The 13,908-nt window shown below is 41.7% G+C and overlaps 1 protein-coding gene across 1 annotated transcript in view; it reads left to right on the top strand.

The window, feature by feature from the left end:
* Window positions 1–13,908, top strand: part of Clip1 (CAP-GLY domain containing linker protein 1) — a 72,891-nt gene that overhangs the window by 15,170 nt on the left and 43,813 nt on the right. Inside the window, exons 8-10 of the mRNA XM_013023065.1 lie at window positions 3,165–3,269; window positions 9,654–10,598; window positions 12,666–12,782. Of these exons, the coding sequence (XP_012878519.1) occupies window positions 3,165–3,269; window positions 9,654–10,598; window positions 12,666–12,782 (1,167 nt within the window). The remainder of the gene's footprint in view (window positions 1–3,164; window positions 3,270–9,653; window positions 10,599–12,665; window positions 12,783–13,908) is intronic.

Consider the following 13,908-nt stretch of genomic DNA (forward strand, 5'->3'; position numbering starts at 1 on the left):
TCCTAGTAGCAGCACTACTGGATGTGCCTATTTTTTAAATTCTTGCCTTTGAGATTTAATATGCAAAACAAGCTTACCAAAGTGGGCTTGAGAGCAGTGCCATGCCGGCTGTGGTGCCAGTGGAATATAGCCTGTAAGATTTTTGCCTTGGTTTATTTACACAAGATCTCAGAATTAAAACAAAGAAGTATTTTTTTTAACCATCTCTTAGCAGCTGAAATAGACAAGATGGAACTTATTAGATGGTCTTCATTCTGAAGGGTTCCTTTTTGCGAAGCTACTTCAGTGATCTGAGTCTCTTTACTCTTTCCAGAACAGGCTCCTGCCTCTGGTGTCAGTGTGCATGGGACCTCCCTGCTGCCTCTTTGTGTGCTTTTCACAAGGCCTTTGCTTTCCTTTGAAGCCCTTGCCCCAGGACTTTCCTCTTGGGATACCATGTTTTATTCTAAGAAAGCAGTAGGTTACAAGGGAGTATTGTCCTGTTCAGTGTCACACTTTCACATGGGCTGTGGAAAGAAGGAGGATTGCTGGTTCCCTTGCTTGAGGACAGTGAAGGGCTGCTGTGGAGCCCCTAATCATTTGTATGTATTCCTGTCAGTGAGGAGTGTGCCTGACTTGGAAGATCTTTGAATAGGGAGAAGGCCACAATAAATGGATGTTTGCCCTTTAGTGACCTTTCTCCCGGGGGACACCTAACTTAGGTTCAAAAGAAGAAAGAGTTCTTGCTTTTTGCAGTTTTCTATTAAATTTGAATTCCAGTTCCTGAAGCTGTAACCACAACTGTAGATTTGGATTAGATTCTTAGGAAAGCAGATGAAGTCAACAACCAAGGAGACTATCCTATTAAGTTTTGAATTTTATCATATTATTAAGGAGCGTAAAGAATGTAGCAGAGAATTTAGAAATTCTTAAATTTACCTTTTAAATATCCCATGATGACTTGTTTATACCTGGTTCATAAACACAGTAACCCTTCAAGTGTGCCACCAGGGGGGTGGGTGAAGACATAATTGTGCTTTCATATCCCACGTTCTACCCAAGCTCTGCTCTACTTGGTGTCATTTGACCTCTGCTGTCATTTTCTTGTTGTCTGTAATTATCCGAACTGACAACCCAAGACAATATGAACCACAGAATATTTAAGTTAATCCAAGTAATTGCAGCTGCTGAGTGGGTTTTAGTCCATGGTGGCCTCTTGGGTAGAGGAGGTGGGTGGGCTAAGAGATACATTTAGACTGATATCATGAGCCTGGTATGAAAAGGGTACCTTCTGGGTTTCCGGCAGATAATCTGAGTGCATAATGAGGGAACTCAGAGTGCCTGAGAGGCCTTCAAGGCCCTGGTTCTTGCTGTGATGTTTGTGTTGTCACTATTTCCTACTTTACTTACCTCTGACCTGGTACAAACAACTTCATTTTAGAATGAAAATTAGTCCCTTTCAGTTTGAGATAAATTTTTACTCTTTCTTTCTTTCTTTCTTTCTTTCTTTCTTTCTTTCTTTCTTTCTTTCTTTCTTTCTTTCTTTCTTTCTTTCTTTCTTTCTTTCTTTCGTTCGTCAGTCATGGGGCTTGAACTCTGGGCTTGGGTGCTATCCCTGCACTCTTCAGTGCACTCTTCAGCTCAAGGCGAGTGCTCTACCGCTTGAGCGACAGTACCACTTCCGGTTTTCTGGTGGTTAATTGGAGAGAAGAGTCTCACGGACTTTCCTGCCCAGGCTGGCATTGAACCGTGATCCTCAGATCTCAGCCTCCTGAGTAGCTAGGATTACAGGCGTGAGCCACCAGCTCCCGGCTACTCTTTGTTTCTTTCTTTTTTGGGGGGGGTCTGGTCGTAGGGTCTGAACTCTGGGCCTGGGCGCTGTCCCTCAGCTCTTCAGCTCAAGGCAAGCGCTCTACCACTTGAGCCACAGTGCCACTTCCGGCTTTTTTCATTTTGCTTATGTGGTGCTGAAGAATCGAACCCAGGGCCTCATGCATGCAAGGCAAGCGCTCTACCACTGAGCCACCTTCCCAGCCCCTACTCTTTGTTTCTTAAGAGACTCAAAAGACAGAGACTGAGAGATGAACTGTTTTCCCCAACCTCTGCACCCACACATAGATAGTGTGAAAAGTCCCTGTTGGAAGAAATTAGAACTTTTGGGGCTCATTCCCATCCTGTGTGAGAATGTGGATGGGAACCTTGCCCAGACACCTCTCACCTGTTCCAACAGAGGCCACTGCTGTGATTTCTTTAGCTCAATTTTTAAAATTCTTTTATTAAGGTTAATTCTTGGCCCTTGCTTATGGCAAATTATATGTCAGGTCAGAAGGTTGGCTCTGAAGAATTGTCACATTGTCACATTGTCTTTGCCATATATACATATATATGTGTGTGTGTGTGTGTGTGTATATATATATATGTATGTATGTATGTATGTGTGTGTATGTATATACTATGTATGTATGTATGTGTGTGTGTGTATATATATATATATATATATATATGTATGTCAGCAAAGATTAAAAGATTATTCTGAGAGTTGGGCCACTTTTTTGTTGTTGTTGTTCCAGTCCTGAGGCTTTGAACTGCCCCTGGGCACTGCCCCCAAGCTTCTTTTGGTAAGGCCAGAGCCCCAGAGCCTCACTTCTGACTTTTTTTGAGTAGTTCGTTGGAGATAATAGTCTCATGGACTTTCCTGCCCAAGCTGGCAGATTTCGGCCTCCTGAATAGCTAGGATTATAGGTGTGAGCCACCAATGCCCAGTCTACCTTTGAAGTCATCAAAGTGGTTGCATACACTTAATGTCAAGTAGCCATTTTGGGGTGGAGGGAAGATGATAGTTTTAGAGAACTATTAACTACTCTAATTTGTGCTGATATACTTCACTTATCAATATAACATTTTTTGGCTGCATGCATTTTACACTCCATCCTGCCTCACATGTTTTCCATTTTTTCCTTTTTCAACAGACTAGCTCATGTCCTCTGCCTACCTTCACCCTTTTATGTATAGCACCCATCCTCACCCACTCCTCGCAATGCCATCTTCTTCCTTTCTCCATTACCCCTTTTGTTCATCCTTTGGCAGAAGGGTACTGGTGGCTCTGCATGCCGCTCTCTCTCCTTTTGTGCTGGCATGTCATGGTGGCACTGTTGTGTTTTCTTCCTCTTCCTTTTTACTAACAGACGCAGACCAAACTGGAGCATGCCCGCATTAAGGAGCTTGAACAGAGCCTACTCTTTGAAAAGACCAAAGCTGACAAACTCCAGAGGGAGTTAGAAGACACTAGGGTAATGGTTTTCACTATTTAATGAAGCAGCCCCATGCGTGTGAATGGTGGACACTTCGGGTGACCTGCCTTGCTATCAGCCTGAGCCTTGACCCAGTGGTTCAACCTGAGTTTGCTCTCAGTATTGCTCAGATCTTTATATGCGCAGGGAAGGCACAGGTATTCTTTTGATCTTTTGTCTGAAGGGAAAAACTCATTCCTTTGGTTAACCCAACTAAAATAGGAGATGAGAAACTTTACAACTACATCAACGATATGAATTCCACAATTGCACTTGAGATTCTTTTATTAATTCTTTGAAACACTTTTCTTGTTTGCCACAAGCAGTCAATTGTCCTCTTGTTCTCATATTCCTAGTTAATGGGTTTCTAAACAATTTATGTTTATTTCTTGCCTTTCCCCTACACTGCTGGGGAGAGGAAATGGAAACATTGGCTCTTTTTAATTTGACTTAAGAACTTTAACCTTAATGATAGCTGATTTTTCTTCATATCTACCTCTTTTGTGTCGCCCACAAAATTGACATCTCAGTAGTTAGGAAGGACATATATGTTGGGAACAGAATAGCTTCTTACTGTCCCCAGTTCAATATGTAAGCTTGGCCCTTGGAGCCTGTTTTTGTTCACTTACATATTGAACACCTGTGTATGCTTATATCATGCCATGTACCAAGTGCTTTGCAAGTAGTATTCTCACCACAATCCTAGTTGTAAAGAATATTCCCCTTTTGTATCTGATACTGAGCACAGAGAAGTTAATTTGCTCAAGGCCACAAGCTCAGAGTAATAGAGGAGCCAGGATTTGCATTTAGGCCTTTTGCCTCCAATCTGTGCGCTTAACCACCATCAGATGGAGTTTATTGTGCAAGTAATTTTGTGCTGAAAGAGGTAACTGGAGTCACATAATAAAATATTCACATATACCTTTACATCATGAATTTGACTGTGATTGTCCTTAACTTTAAAGTTTCAAAAATTCTTATTTGATCAAATTTGTTGTCCTGATTTTTTTTCGAATCATTAGTATTCGTACAAATTTGTTGAGAAATCATTGATCTAAAAATCTAGAAAATAGAGTAATCTTTCTCAATCATGTTTTTTTTTTTTTTGGTGGGGGGAGGGGAGGTCTGGTCGTGGGGCCTGAACTCTGGGCCTGGGCGCTGTCCCTCAGCTCTTCAACTCAAGGCTAGTGCTCTACCACTTGAGCCACAGCGCCACTTCCAGCTTTTTTCTTTTTGCTTATATGGTGCTGAGGAATCGAACCCAGCACCTCAGGCATGCAAGGCAAGCACTCTACCACTGAGCCACCTCCCAGCCCTCAATCATGTTTTTATTTAAAAGGTTTTTAGTCAATAAAAAAGGTTTTTTATTGAAAAGGTTTTTAAATGACTTCTCCTGTATTTGGTAAGAAAAAGAAAGAAGCATAATTTTGATGCTGTTTCTTCATTGTTTGAGACCCAAAAAGTTGATCTGGGAAATAAAAGGGACTGATAAGATGTGTAGATCCTTTGATGCAACTGGATGATGACATAAAAATATTTGTGCTTTTCACTTCTAAACTCCTCTCCCATATCTTAGTTTTGTCAGCAACTAAATTTGATGCTTTCTTTTTATTATTTAATTAATTAATTTTTGTGCGGGTCCTGGGGTTTGAACTCAGGGCCTAGGTGTTATCCCTGACTTTTTACTCAAGGCTGGTGCTCTACCACTTGAGCCACAGTTCCACTTCTGACTTTTTGGTAGATAATTGGAGGTAAGATTTTTCACAAGCAAGAAGGGCTGTCATTGAACCGTGATCCTCAGATCTTAGCCTCCCGAGTGGCTAGGTTTACAGGCATGAGCCACTGGCACCTGGTTTCTTTTTTGCTTTAGATAAAAAGGCATCTATCTAAGACATGGCTCAACCAACTATTTAAAATTAAAACTTACATCTTCCCATAAAAAAGCCCTGTGTCGTCTTCTGTTATTGGTATTCATTCTTGGATTGCCAAGTATGAAATAACCAGTGACCCATGGTAAGTTTCATATCACTCCATTCCTTTTTAGGAAGTGCTTAAAATTCTTTTTAGCCAGGGAATCCAATTTATGAACATTGCCTGATGCTGTAGAAATAGGAAGAAGAATAAGCTATGCCTCCTGCCTTTTAGTTTTGAACAATGACAGGGAAAATAAAATTTCATATTGAAGTGTGGTTCCTTAGTTAGGCTGTTCCTTAGTTAGGAGAGAATGCCTATAAGGTCCTGAGTCCAGACCACAGTACTACCAAAAAAGAAGTGCTATTACATATGTGAAAATGCCACATAAAATATAGTCATGTTGGGGCTAGGAGAGTGGTGTAGTGGTAAAGTGCTTGCCTAGCATGCATGAAGCCCTGGGTTCAATTCCTCAGTACCAAATACACAGCAAAAGCTGGAAGTGGTGCTGTGGTTCAAGTGGTAGAGCGCTATCCTTGAGCACAAAGAAGCTCAGGGACAGTACCCAGGATCTGAGTTCAAGCCCCAGGACTGGAAAAAAGACAGACAGAAAGAAAGAAAGAAAGGAAAGAGAGAAAGGAAGGAAGAAAGAAAGAAAAAAGAAAAGATAGTCATGTTGCTTGGTCTGTAATTTTAGCTACCTGGGAGATCAGGAAGGTTGTGGTTTGAGGACAGCCTGGACAGATGTTTAAGACCCCTTCGCATCAGTAATAGGTGCAGTGGCACATGCCTGGTATCCAAGCTACATGGCAGGCTGAGATCAAGGCCAACTTGGGCAGGAAGTCCTCAAGGTTCCATTTCAAATAAGAAGGTAGGCATGGTAGTGCATGCCTGTCATCCCTCTTATAACAAGCAGAAAATAGGCAAATTGTGCAGTACTGGTGCCTCCTGGACAAAAACCAAGACCTCATCTCAAAATAACCAGTACAGGAAGGTCTTGATGCATGGCTCAGAAGTAGAGCTACTACCTAGCAAACATGAGACCTTGAGTTCATACCCCAGTACTGTCCCCACCAAAGAGTCGTGTTAATATTTTCATTTACTTTTTACTTGGCATTCTCTCAATTTGCCTTGTTACCTAGAACTAGTACCCCCACTGGACTTGCAGCAGTGTGTTTTTGTTTTTGTGTTTGTCAATTGTGGGGCTGGAACTCTGGACCTGGGCGCTGTCCCTCAGCTCTTCAGCTCAAGGCAAACACTGTACCACTTGAGCCACAGTGCCACTTCTGGTTTTCTGGTGGTTCATTGGAAATAAGAGTCTCACAGTCTTTCCTGTCCGGGCTGGCTTTGAACCACGGCCCTCAGATGTCAGCCTCCTGAGTAGCTAGGATGACGGGTACAGGATTTTTTTATTATTATTTGTATCTTATTTAGGCAGCAAACTTGTGGACTCTTACTCCTTAATAATAGCATAAGAATTAACACCTTTAACCTGAAGTCTCTATAATGACCCTGAGGAACAGTGATTTTATTCAGCTCTAGGATTCTGAGTGGCTGATTATGCAGTTTCAAAGACCCTCATACTTTTTTTGTCCTCTTTTTCCTGATGTCTTATCAGTATTAGAATGTGTGTCCTGGACAGAGAAAACTTGTCTGTATTTTCTGTCCCAATATAGGCAGTGTGGGAGAGGAGTCTGAAATTGGAGTAATTCTGATCCTTGAAATTTGGGATCACTGATATTTATGAATTACTTGTGTTCCCTTTTATTTCCCAGGTGAATCAAATTATTTTAATACCAGAAGCTACCCTTTTTCATGTATTCCATGTACTGAGCTAATTGCCTCAGCAGTGGGGAATAATTTTTCTAAGACTAAAATGATATGCAGGTTAAGCTCGGGGGTGTTTATTTAAAAACCTCCAGATCTCAAAAAGAATCAAAAAATGTGGTAATATATGGGACTTTGCATTTTAGGTGTACATTTGAGGTGATTATATGTACTCTAGTGTTGAGAACCACTGGGTTAGGAAATGAGGTTGAGGTACAGACATCAAAATGCTGATGCAATTATAAAATCCAAAAAGGAGTCCTTCTGTACGATTCTAATGCTTATTACAGGTAAGTAGTCTTTCTTTGTCATTTAAAGAAAAGTTAGTAATTCTCTGTCCAGTTGAGGCCTTTATTCTATGGGCAGCATATTACTCACTGGAGTACATGATAGTAACACCAGTGTTAGCCAATGGAAGGGTCATTCCAGCCACATGTGCAGAATTTATGATTTTATACTACCCACATTAACTGTTCGGTAAGGTACAGTTGAAAACTTTGTTGTTGGTGGTGGTGGTCGTGGGGCTTGAACTCGGGGTCTGTTGAACTCAGGCACTGTTCCTAAGGTCTTTTGTTCAAGGTTAGCTCTCTACCACTTTGAGTTGAGCCACAGAGCTACTTCCAGTTTTTGGGTGGTTAATTGGAGATGAGTTTTATGGGGAATTTTCTGCTCTGGCTGGCTTCGAATCACAATACTCAGATTTTAGCCTCCTGAGTACTGGATGACAGGCGTGATTCATTGTCACCTGGCCACAGTTGAAATTTTAATAATATATTTAAGCCAGTTTATCTAAAATATACTTTCATCATGAAATCATGATGAAAAGATTATTAACATTAAAATTGTTAATAAGGTATCAGATGCAGTTGACTTACACCTATAACCCTAGCTAGTTCAGAAGGCTGAGATCTGAGAATCTCAGTTTGGACACAGCCCAGGCAAATAAACTCAAGAGACTTATCTCCAAATAACCCTCAAAAAAAAGTAGAGATAACTGGGCACCAGTGGCTCACACTTGTAATCTTAGCTACTCAGGGGGCTGAGATGTGAGGATCACAGTTCAAAGCCAGCCCAGGCAGGAAACTCTGTGAGACTCTTTTTTTGGGGGGGGCTTGAACTCTGGGCTTGGGCGCTGTCCCTGCTCTCTTCAGCTCAAGGCAAGCACTCTACCGCTTGAGCCACAGCGCCACTTCTGGTTTTCTAGTGGTTTATTGGAGATCAGAGTCTTACGGACTTTCCTGCTTGGGCTGGCTTTGAACCACGATCCTCAGATCTCAACCTCCTGAGTAGCTAGGATTACAGGCGTGAGCCACTGGCACCCGGCTGAAGGAGATGTGTACTTTTTTTGGGGGGGGGGTGGTCAGTTGTGGGGCCTGAACTCTCGGCCTGAACTCTCGGCCTGGGCGCTGTCCCTCAGCTCTTCAGCTCAAGGCTAGCACTCTACCACTTGTGCCACAGTGCCACTTCTGGATGTTTCTGCTTATGTGGTGCTGAGAAATCGAACCCAGGTCCTCATGTATGTGAGGCAAGCACTCTACCACTGAGCACCTTCCCAGGTCCCCCCTCCCTTCCCCCCTCCCCCGCCCCGTGAGACTCTTATCTCCAATAAAGCACAAGAAAACCAGAAGTGGCACTATGGCTCAAGTGGTAGAGTGTTCCACTTGAGCTGAAGAGTGTAAGGACAGCATCCCAGCCTAGAGTTCAAGCCCGTGACCGACAAAAAAAAAGTGGAGATATGGTTCAGGTAGTAGAGTACCAGCCTTGAGCAAAAAAGCCAAGTGAGAATTAGAAGTCCTGGGTTCAAGTCTCAGTACTGGCTTTAAAAGAAAAAATATGTATGTGTGTGTATGTACATATCTACATATATATATATATATATATATTCATATATACACCTATATCTACATATATAATTATATATATATATATATATATATATATATAAAGTTCTTTTTTCTCTTATGTTCTCAAAACCTGATGTCACATCAGATGAAATGAGCCACATTTTAGTCCTTAGGGTTGTATGTGGCCAGTACATCATCAAGCACAGGTACAGAAGCATTTATGCAGCCTGGGCAATGAGGAGTAGAAAAACTAGCCAAATAAGGAGCAGATGTAACTGGAAAGTGTTATCTTACTATCAGTTAATGGTTACTTTCCTGACTTAAGCTTCTTTAGAGGAAAAGCAAGTATTACTGGAGTAAATTAAGCTCAGTATCCATTTTTAGATTCTTTTAAGCATCTCAAAGTTGTAGAAATTTGCTGAAGTTTATCATTTTAAATTGGAGCTACCAGAATTGGGCTTAAGCCATTGTCACAGTGATTAACTCATAAACATAAGTTTGGTCTGGGAAGGTGACTCAGTGGGAGAGTGCTTACCTCGCATGCATGGGGCCCTGGGTTCGATTCCTCAGCACCACATAAGCAAAAAAAGCTGGAAGTGGTGTTGTGGCTCCAGTGGTAGAGCGCTAGCTTTGAGCTGAAGAGCTGAGGGACAGCGCCCAGGCCCAGAGTTCAGGCTCCACGATCGACCACCGACAAAAAAACAAACAACATTAAGTTTGTAAAGATCTTCACTGTCAAAAGAAAATTTATTAGTGATTTGTTATTTAAATGAACTTTTTTTCTTTGGACTGCTGTTAATAGGTGGCTACTGTGTCAGAAAAGTCTCGTATAATGGAACTAGAAAAAGACCTAGCATTGAGAGGACAGGAAGTAGCTGAGCTCCGAAGAAGGCTAGAGTCCAGTAAACCTGTTGGAGATGTGGATATGTCGCTGTCCCTTTTGCAAGAAATAAGCTCTTTGCAAGAAAAGTTAGAATCCACCCATACTGACCACCAGAAAGAAATAACTTCGCTGAAGGATCATTTTGGATCTCGGGAAGAGACATTTCAGAAGGAAATAAAGGCTCTGCATGTAGCTACAGAGAAGCTTTCCAAAGAGAATGAGTCCTTGAGAAGCAAGCTTGACCATGCTAACAAGGAGAACTCAGATGTGATAGCTCTGTGGAAGTCTAAGCTGGAAACCGCCATCGCATCCCACCAGCAGGCAATGGAGGAGCTGAAGGTGTCCTTTAGCAAAGGGGTTGGAACAGAGACGGCCGAGTTTGCTGAGTTAAAGACACAAATAGAGAGATTGAGACTAGATTACCAGCATGAAATAGAAAGTCTGCAGAATAAACAAGACTCTGAACGGTCTGCTCATACTAAAGAGATAGAAGCCCTGAAGTCTAAACTGATGGCAATCATTAAGGAAAAGGAGGACAACCTGGAGGCCATCAAATCGAGACTGGACAAAGCCGAAGACCAGCATCTAGTGGAAATGGAAGACACGTTAAACAAATTGCAGGAGGCTGAAATAAAGGTAAAGGAGCTAGAGGTTCTGCAAGCCAAGTGCAATGAACAAGCCAAAGTCATTGGTAATTTTACATCACAGCTCAAGGCTGCTGAAGAAAAGCTCTTGGATCTTGATGCACTTCGGAAAGCCAGTTCCGAAGGTAAATCGGAAATTGAGACACTTAGACAGCAGCTTGAGGCAGCTGAGAAACAGATTAAAACTTTAGAGATTGAAAAGAATGCCGAAAGTGGCAAGGTTTGTATTGACAATCCTCCATCCTTTCTTTTCTTTTCTGTTGTTATTCTTGTTTTGCGTTGTTACTTTTGAGTTGAGGTCATTCACCCCAAATTGCTGATTTCATGGAAACAAATTTCATGGCCCATCCAGTTGAGTATCTTCTAAGGATCTCAATATGGTTTCATCTGAGGAGATTAGAGAAAATAATGGTCTGATCAGATGTGGATTTATATTGATGTCCTAGAATCTGGTACTTTATCCCTGGGTAGTGAGGCCAACCTCACTACCTTAATGTCTCAGAGAATTCCCTGAGACCCTGGTGTTAAGGTAAATGTTCGAGTGACGTGGAAATTCATAAGATTGGCTGGCATGGTGGTTCATGCCTGTGATCCCAGCCTTCAGAAGACTGAGGCAAACGGATTGTAAATTTAAAGCCTACTCAGCAAGACTATGTTTCAAAAAAAAAAACAACAAAATCATATGAAGTCATTTCTTTTGTTTACACCCACATCATATAAAAGTGTAATAAGAACTCTGTTTTCAGCTACTGTAAATTAACACAGTGTGATGAGTACCATTCACAGCAGATGCAAGGGCAAGAGCCCAGCGGCTTTTGCATTCCTACTTTGTTCTCATTGGAGTTTCTTCCATGCCACATTGAAGTCAATATCCTCTTTTTGAGGAAAATCTGGGAAATGGAGCTATGGCTCAAGTGGTAGAGCACCAGCCTTGAGCAGAAACACTAAGGGAAGGCATCCAGTCCCTGAGTTAAGTCCTGGCTCTGGGACAAAAAAAAAAAAGTGTATTTGAAGGACAACTGGTTAAGTACATTTTGTTAAGGCACGGGGGAGCATACAGAACACTCGCTGATAGCGTAACAAGTGCTTTTAAGGAAAGTCACTTGATTGAGGTTTTTCTCCCAGTCCTGTCACCAGTTGAGGTACTTGCTCTGACGCTGACTGTGGTGAGCTTTCTGCAAGACAAGCTGCTCTAAGGGCAGAGATGGAAGTGTTACGATGGGCAGATGAGGACAAATAGCAAAACTAGCTGCAGGAAATTTTTCTCTGATTTCCTCATGTGATTCTGAAATACCAGTTAAAACAAAAGTTAATCTGAAGAGACTCTGTCGCTGATGGTTGGGCTGCTTTTTCATATCAAGATTTAATGAGCTGGACGCTGGTGGCTCAGGCCCAGATCTCAGAACACTGAGATCTGAGGATCACAGTTCAAAGCCAGTCCAGGCAGAAAAGTCCCTGTGAGACTCTTATCTCCATTTAACCATTGAGAATTGGTGCTGTGGCTCAAATGGTAGAGTGCTAGCCTTGAGCACAAAGAGGCTCAGGGACAGTGCCCTGAGTTCAAGCCCCACAACCGACCCCCCCCAAAAAAAAAATTGATGGAAACTGAGTTCTGATGGCTATTTTCTAGTATATTTAAATTTTTTAAATATTTTATATGCCAAAAGTATGGTGAATAATACAGACCACTGGGGCTGGGAAGGTGGCTCAGTGGTAGAGCGCTTGCCTTGCATGCATGAGGCCCTGGGTTCCATTCCTCAGCACCACATAAGCAAAGAAATCTGGAAGTGGTGCTGTGGCTCAAGTGGTAGAGTGCTAGCCTTGAGCAGAAGAGCTGAGGGACAGCACCCAGGCCCAGAGTTCAGACCCTATGACTGGACCCCCCCCCAAAAAAAAATACTCTTATAATATACCCGCCATTTCTATGTTAAGGACTTTGGGGAGGAGGGGATTGAGTAATGAGCCTAGAGCCTTGAGCATGCTAACCAGCATGGCTCTTTATATCCCCAGCATTAAGATTTTTGAACTCTAGAAATAAAATGGGCCAAGTATTGAACTGTATCTTTAACTTTCTAAAAATAGCCATTAGACAATCATATCTAGAATTGATTCTTTAAAAAGTTACTGGATTCTTAGAATTTAAAAAAAAACTTTTTATTCCTTTCAGTTTTGTTTTGTTGTGTTTGTTTCTCATAGATTTTTTTTACATTTGTTTGTTTTTCTTTATCATTCTTTTTTGTTTCCTTTTCATTCATTTGCTTCTATACCATGTAATTCTGTATGTTAGGCTAGTAGCATTACCAAAGAGCTCCAGGGGCAAGAGCTAAAGCTTACTAACCTTCAGGACAATTTGAGTGAAGTCAGCCAAGTCAAAGAGGCTTTGGAAAAAGAACTTCATATTTTGGTAAGTACCTGTTGGGTATCTGAAAATCAGGGTTTCTGGCCATTTCCTGTTTAAAAAAACATCCATAAAGAGATACTGCAGCTATTTCTTTTCTCCTTCAAAATCTTGATTTAAATTGAGTACATTAGTTACTGACTGATAAATACCTGTGGGAGCATACCTGTAATCTTAGCACTTGGGAGGCTGAGACAGGAGGATCGAGAATTTGAGGCCAACTTCAGTTTCATAGTGAGACCCAGTCTCAATAAACAAAAACCAGCCAAACAACCAAACAGACCTTCAGGGGAATCTGATCAGGACTCACTAGCAGTAAAGGTAGGTATTACTTTCCTTTCTTCTTTTAATCTTTTCCTTGCCTCTGATAGAGCACTGCTTTGAAACGTCATTGATCAGTTTTACTGAACACAGACAATCACAGTTACACATCCAGCATGGTTGGGTTTCATTCATGTTGACTTTGGGTCCAGGCACCCCACTCCCATCTCTTCACCCCACTCCCACACCCGCCATCTTGGGCTCAGGGCAATCTGTTGATGAGGCAGGATGTTATATCATGTATTTAAAGCTTAATTGTCTTATACCTTAGGAAATTACTTTTCCTTTCTACATTTGTTTTATTTCCTAGAGAGACATTTTTTAAAAATCTTTTCTCAACATTTTCCTTTCCAATTTTTTTACATCAAAACCCAACTTTGTATAAGGCTGATCATTGTGAATAGTGAACTGTGGTCCCCCTGTAGCATGGAGAGAAAAGATATAAGCTCACAGAGAAACTAGATAGGAGAAACCATACTTCCTCCACTTACCTTGCATCTCTCAACTTACTAGATATTTTTGCAAATGACAGTGGTGGATCAAGGTGAATACCTTAAAAAAAAAAAACAAAACTTAGTGGCTGGGTGCCAGTGACTTAGGCCTGTAAATGTAGCTACTCAGAGGGCTGAGGATCACGGTTCAGAGCCAGCCAGGGCAGGAAAGTCTGTGAGACTCTTATCTCCAATAAACCACCAAAACCAGAAGTAGAGCTGTGGCTCAAGTGGTAGAGTGCTTGCCTTGAGCTGAAGAGCTAAGAGACAGCACTCAGGCCCAGAGTTTAAGCCCCACGACCACCACCACCACCAACAAA

The sequence above is a fragment of the Dipodomys ordii genome, unplaced genomic scaffold, assembly GCF_000151885.1.
Source record: "Dipodomys ordii isolate 6190 unplaced genomic scaffold, Dord_2.0 Scaffold66, whole genome shotgun sequence".
In the NCBI taxonomy this organism is placed as follows: domain Eukaryota; kingdom Metazoa; phylum Chordata; class Mammalia; order Rodentia; family Heteromyidae; genus Dipodomys; species Dipodomys ordii.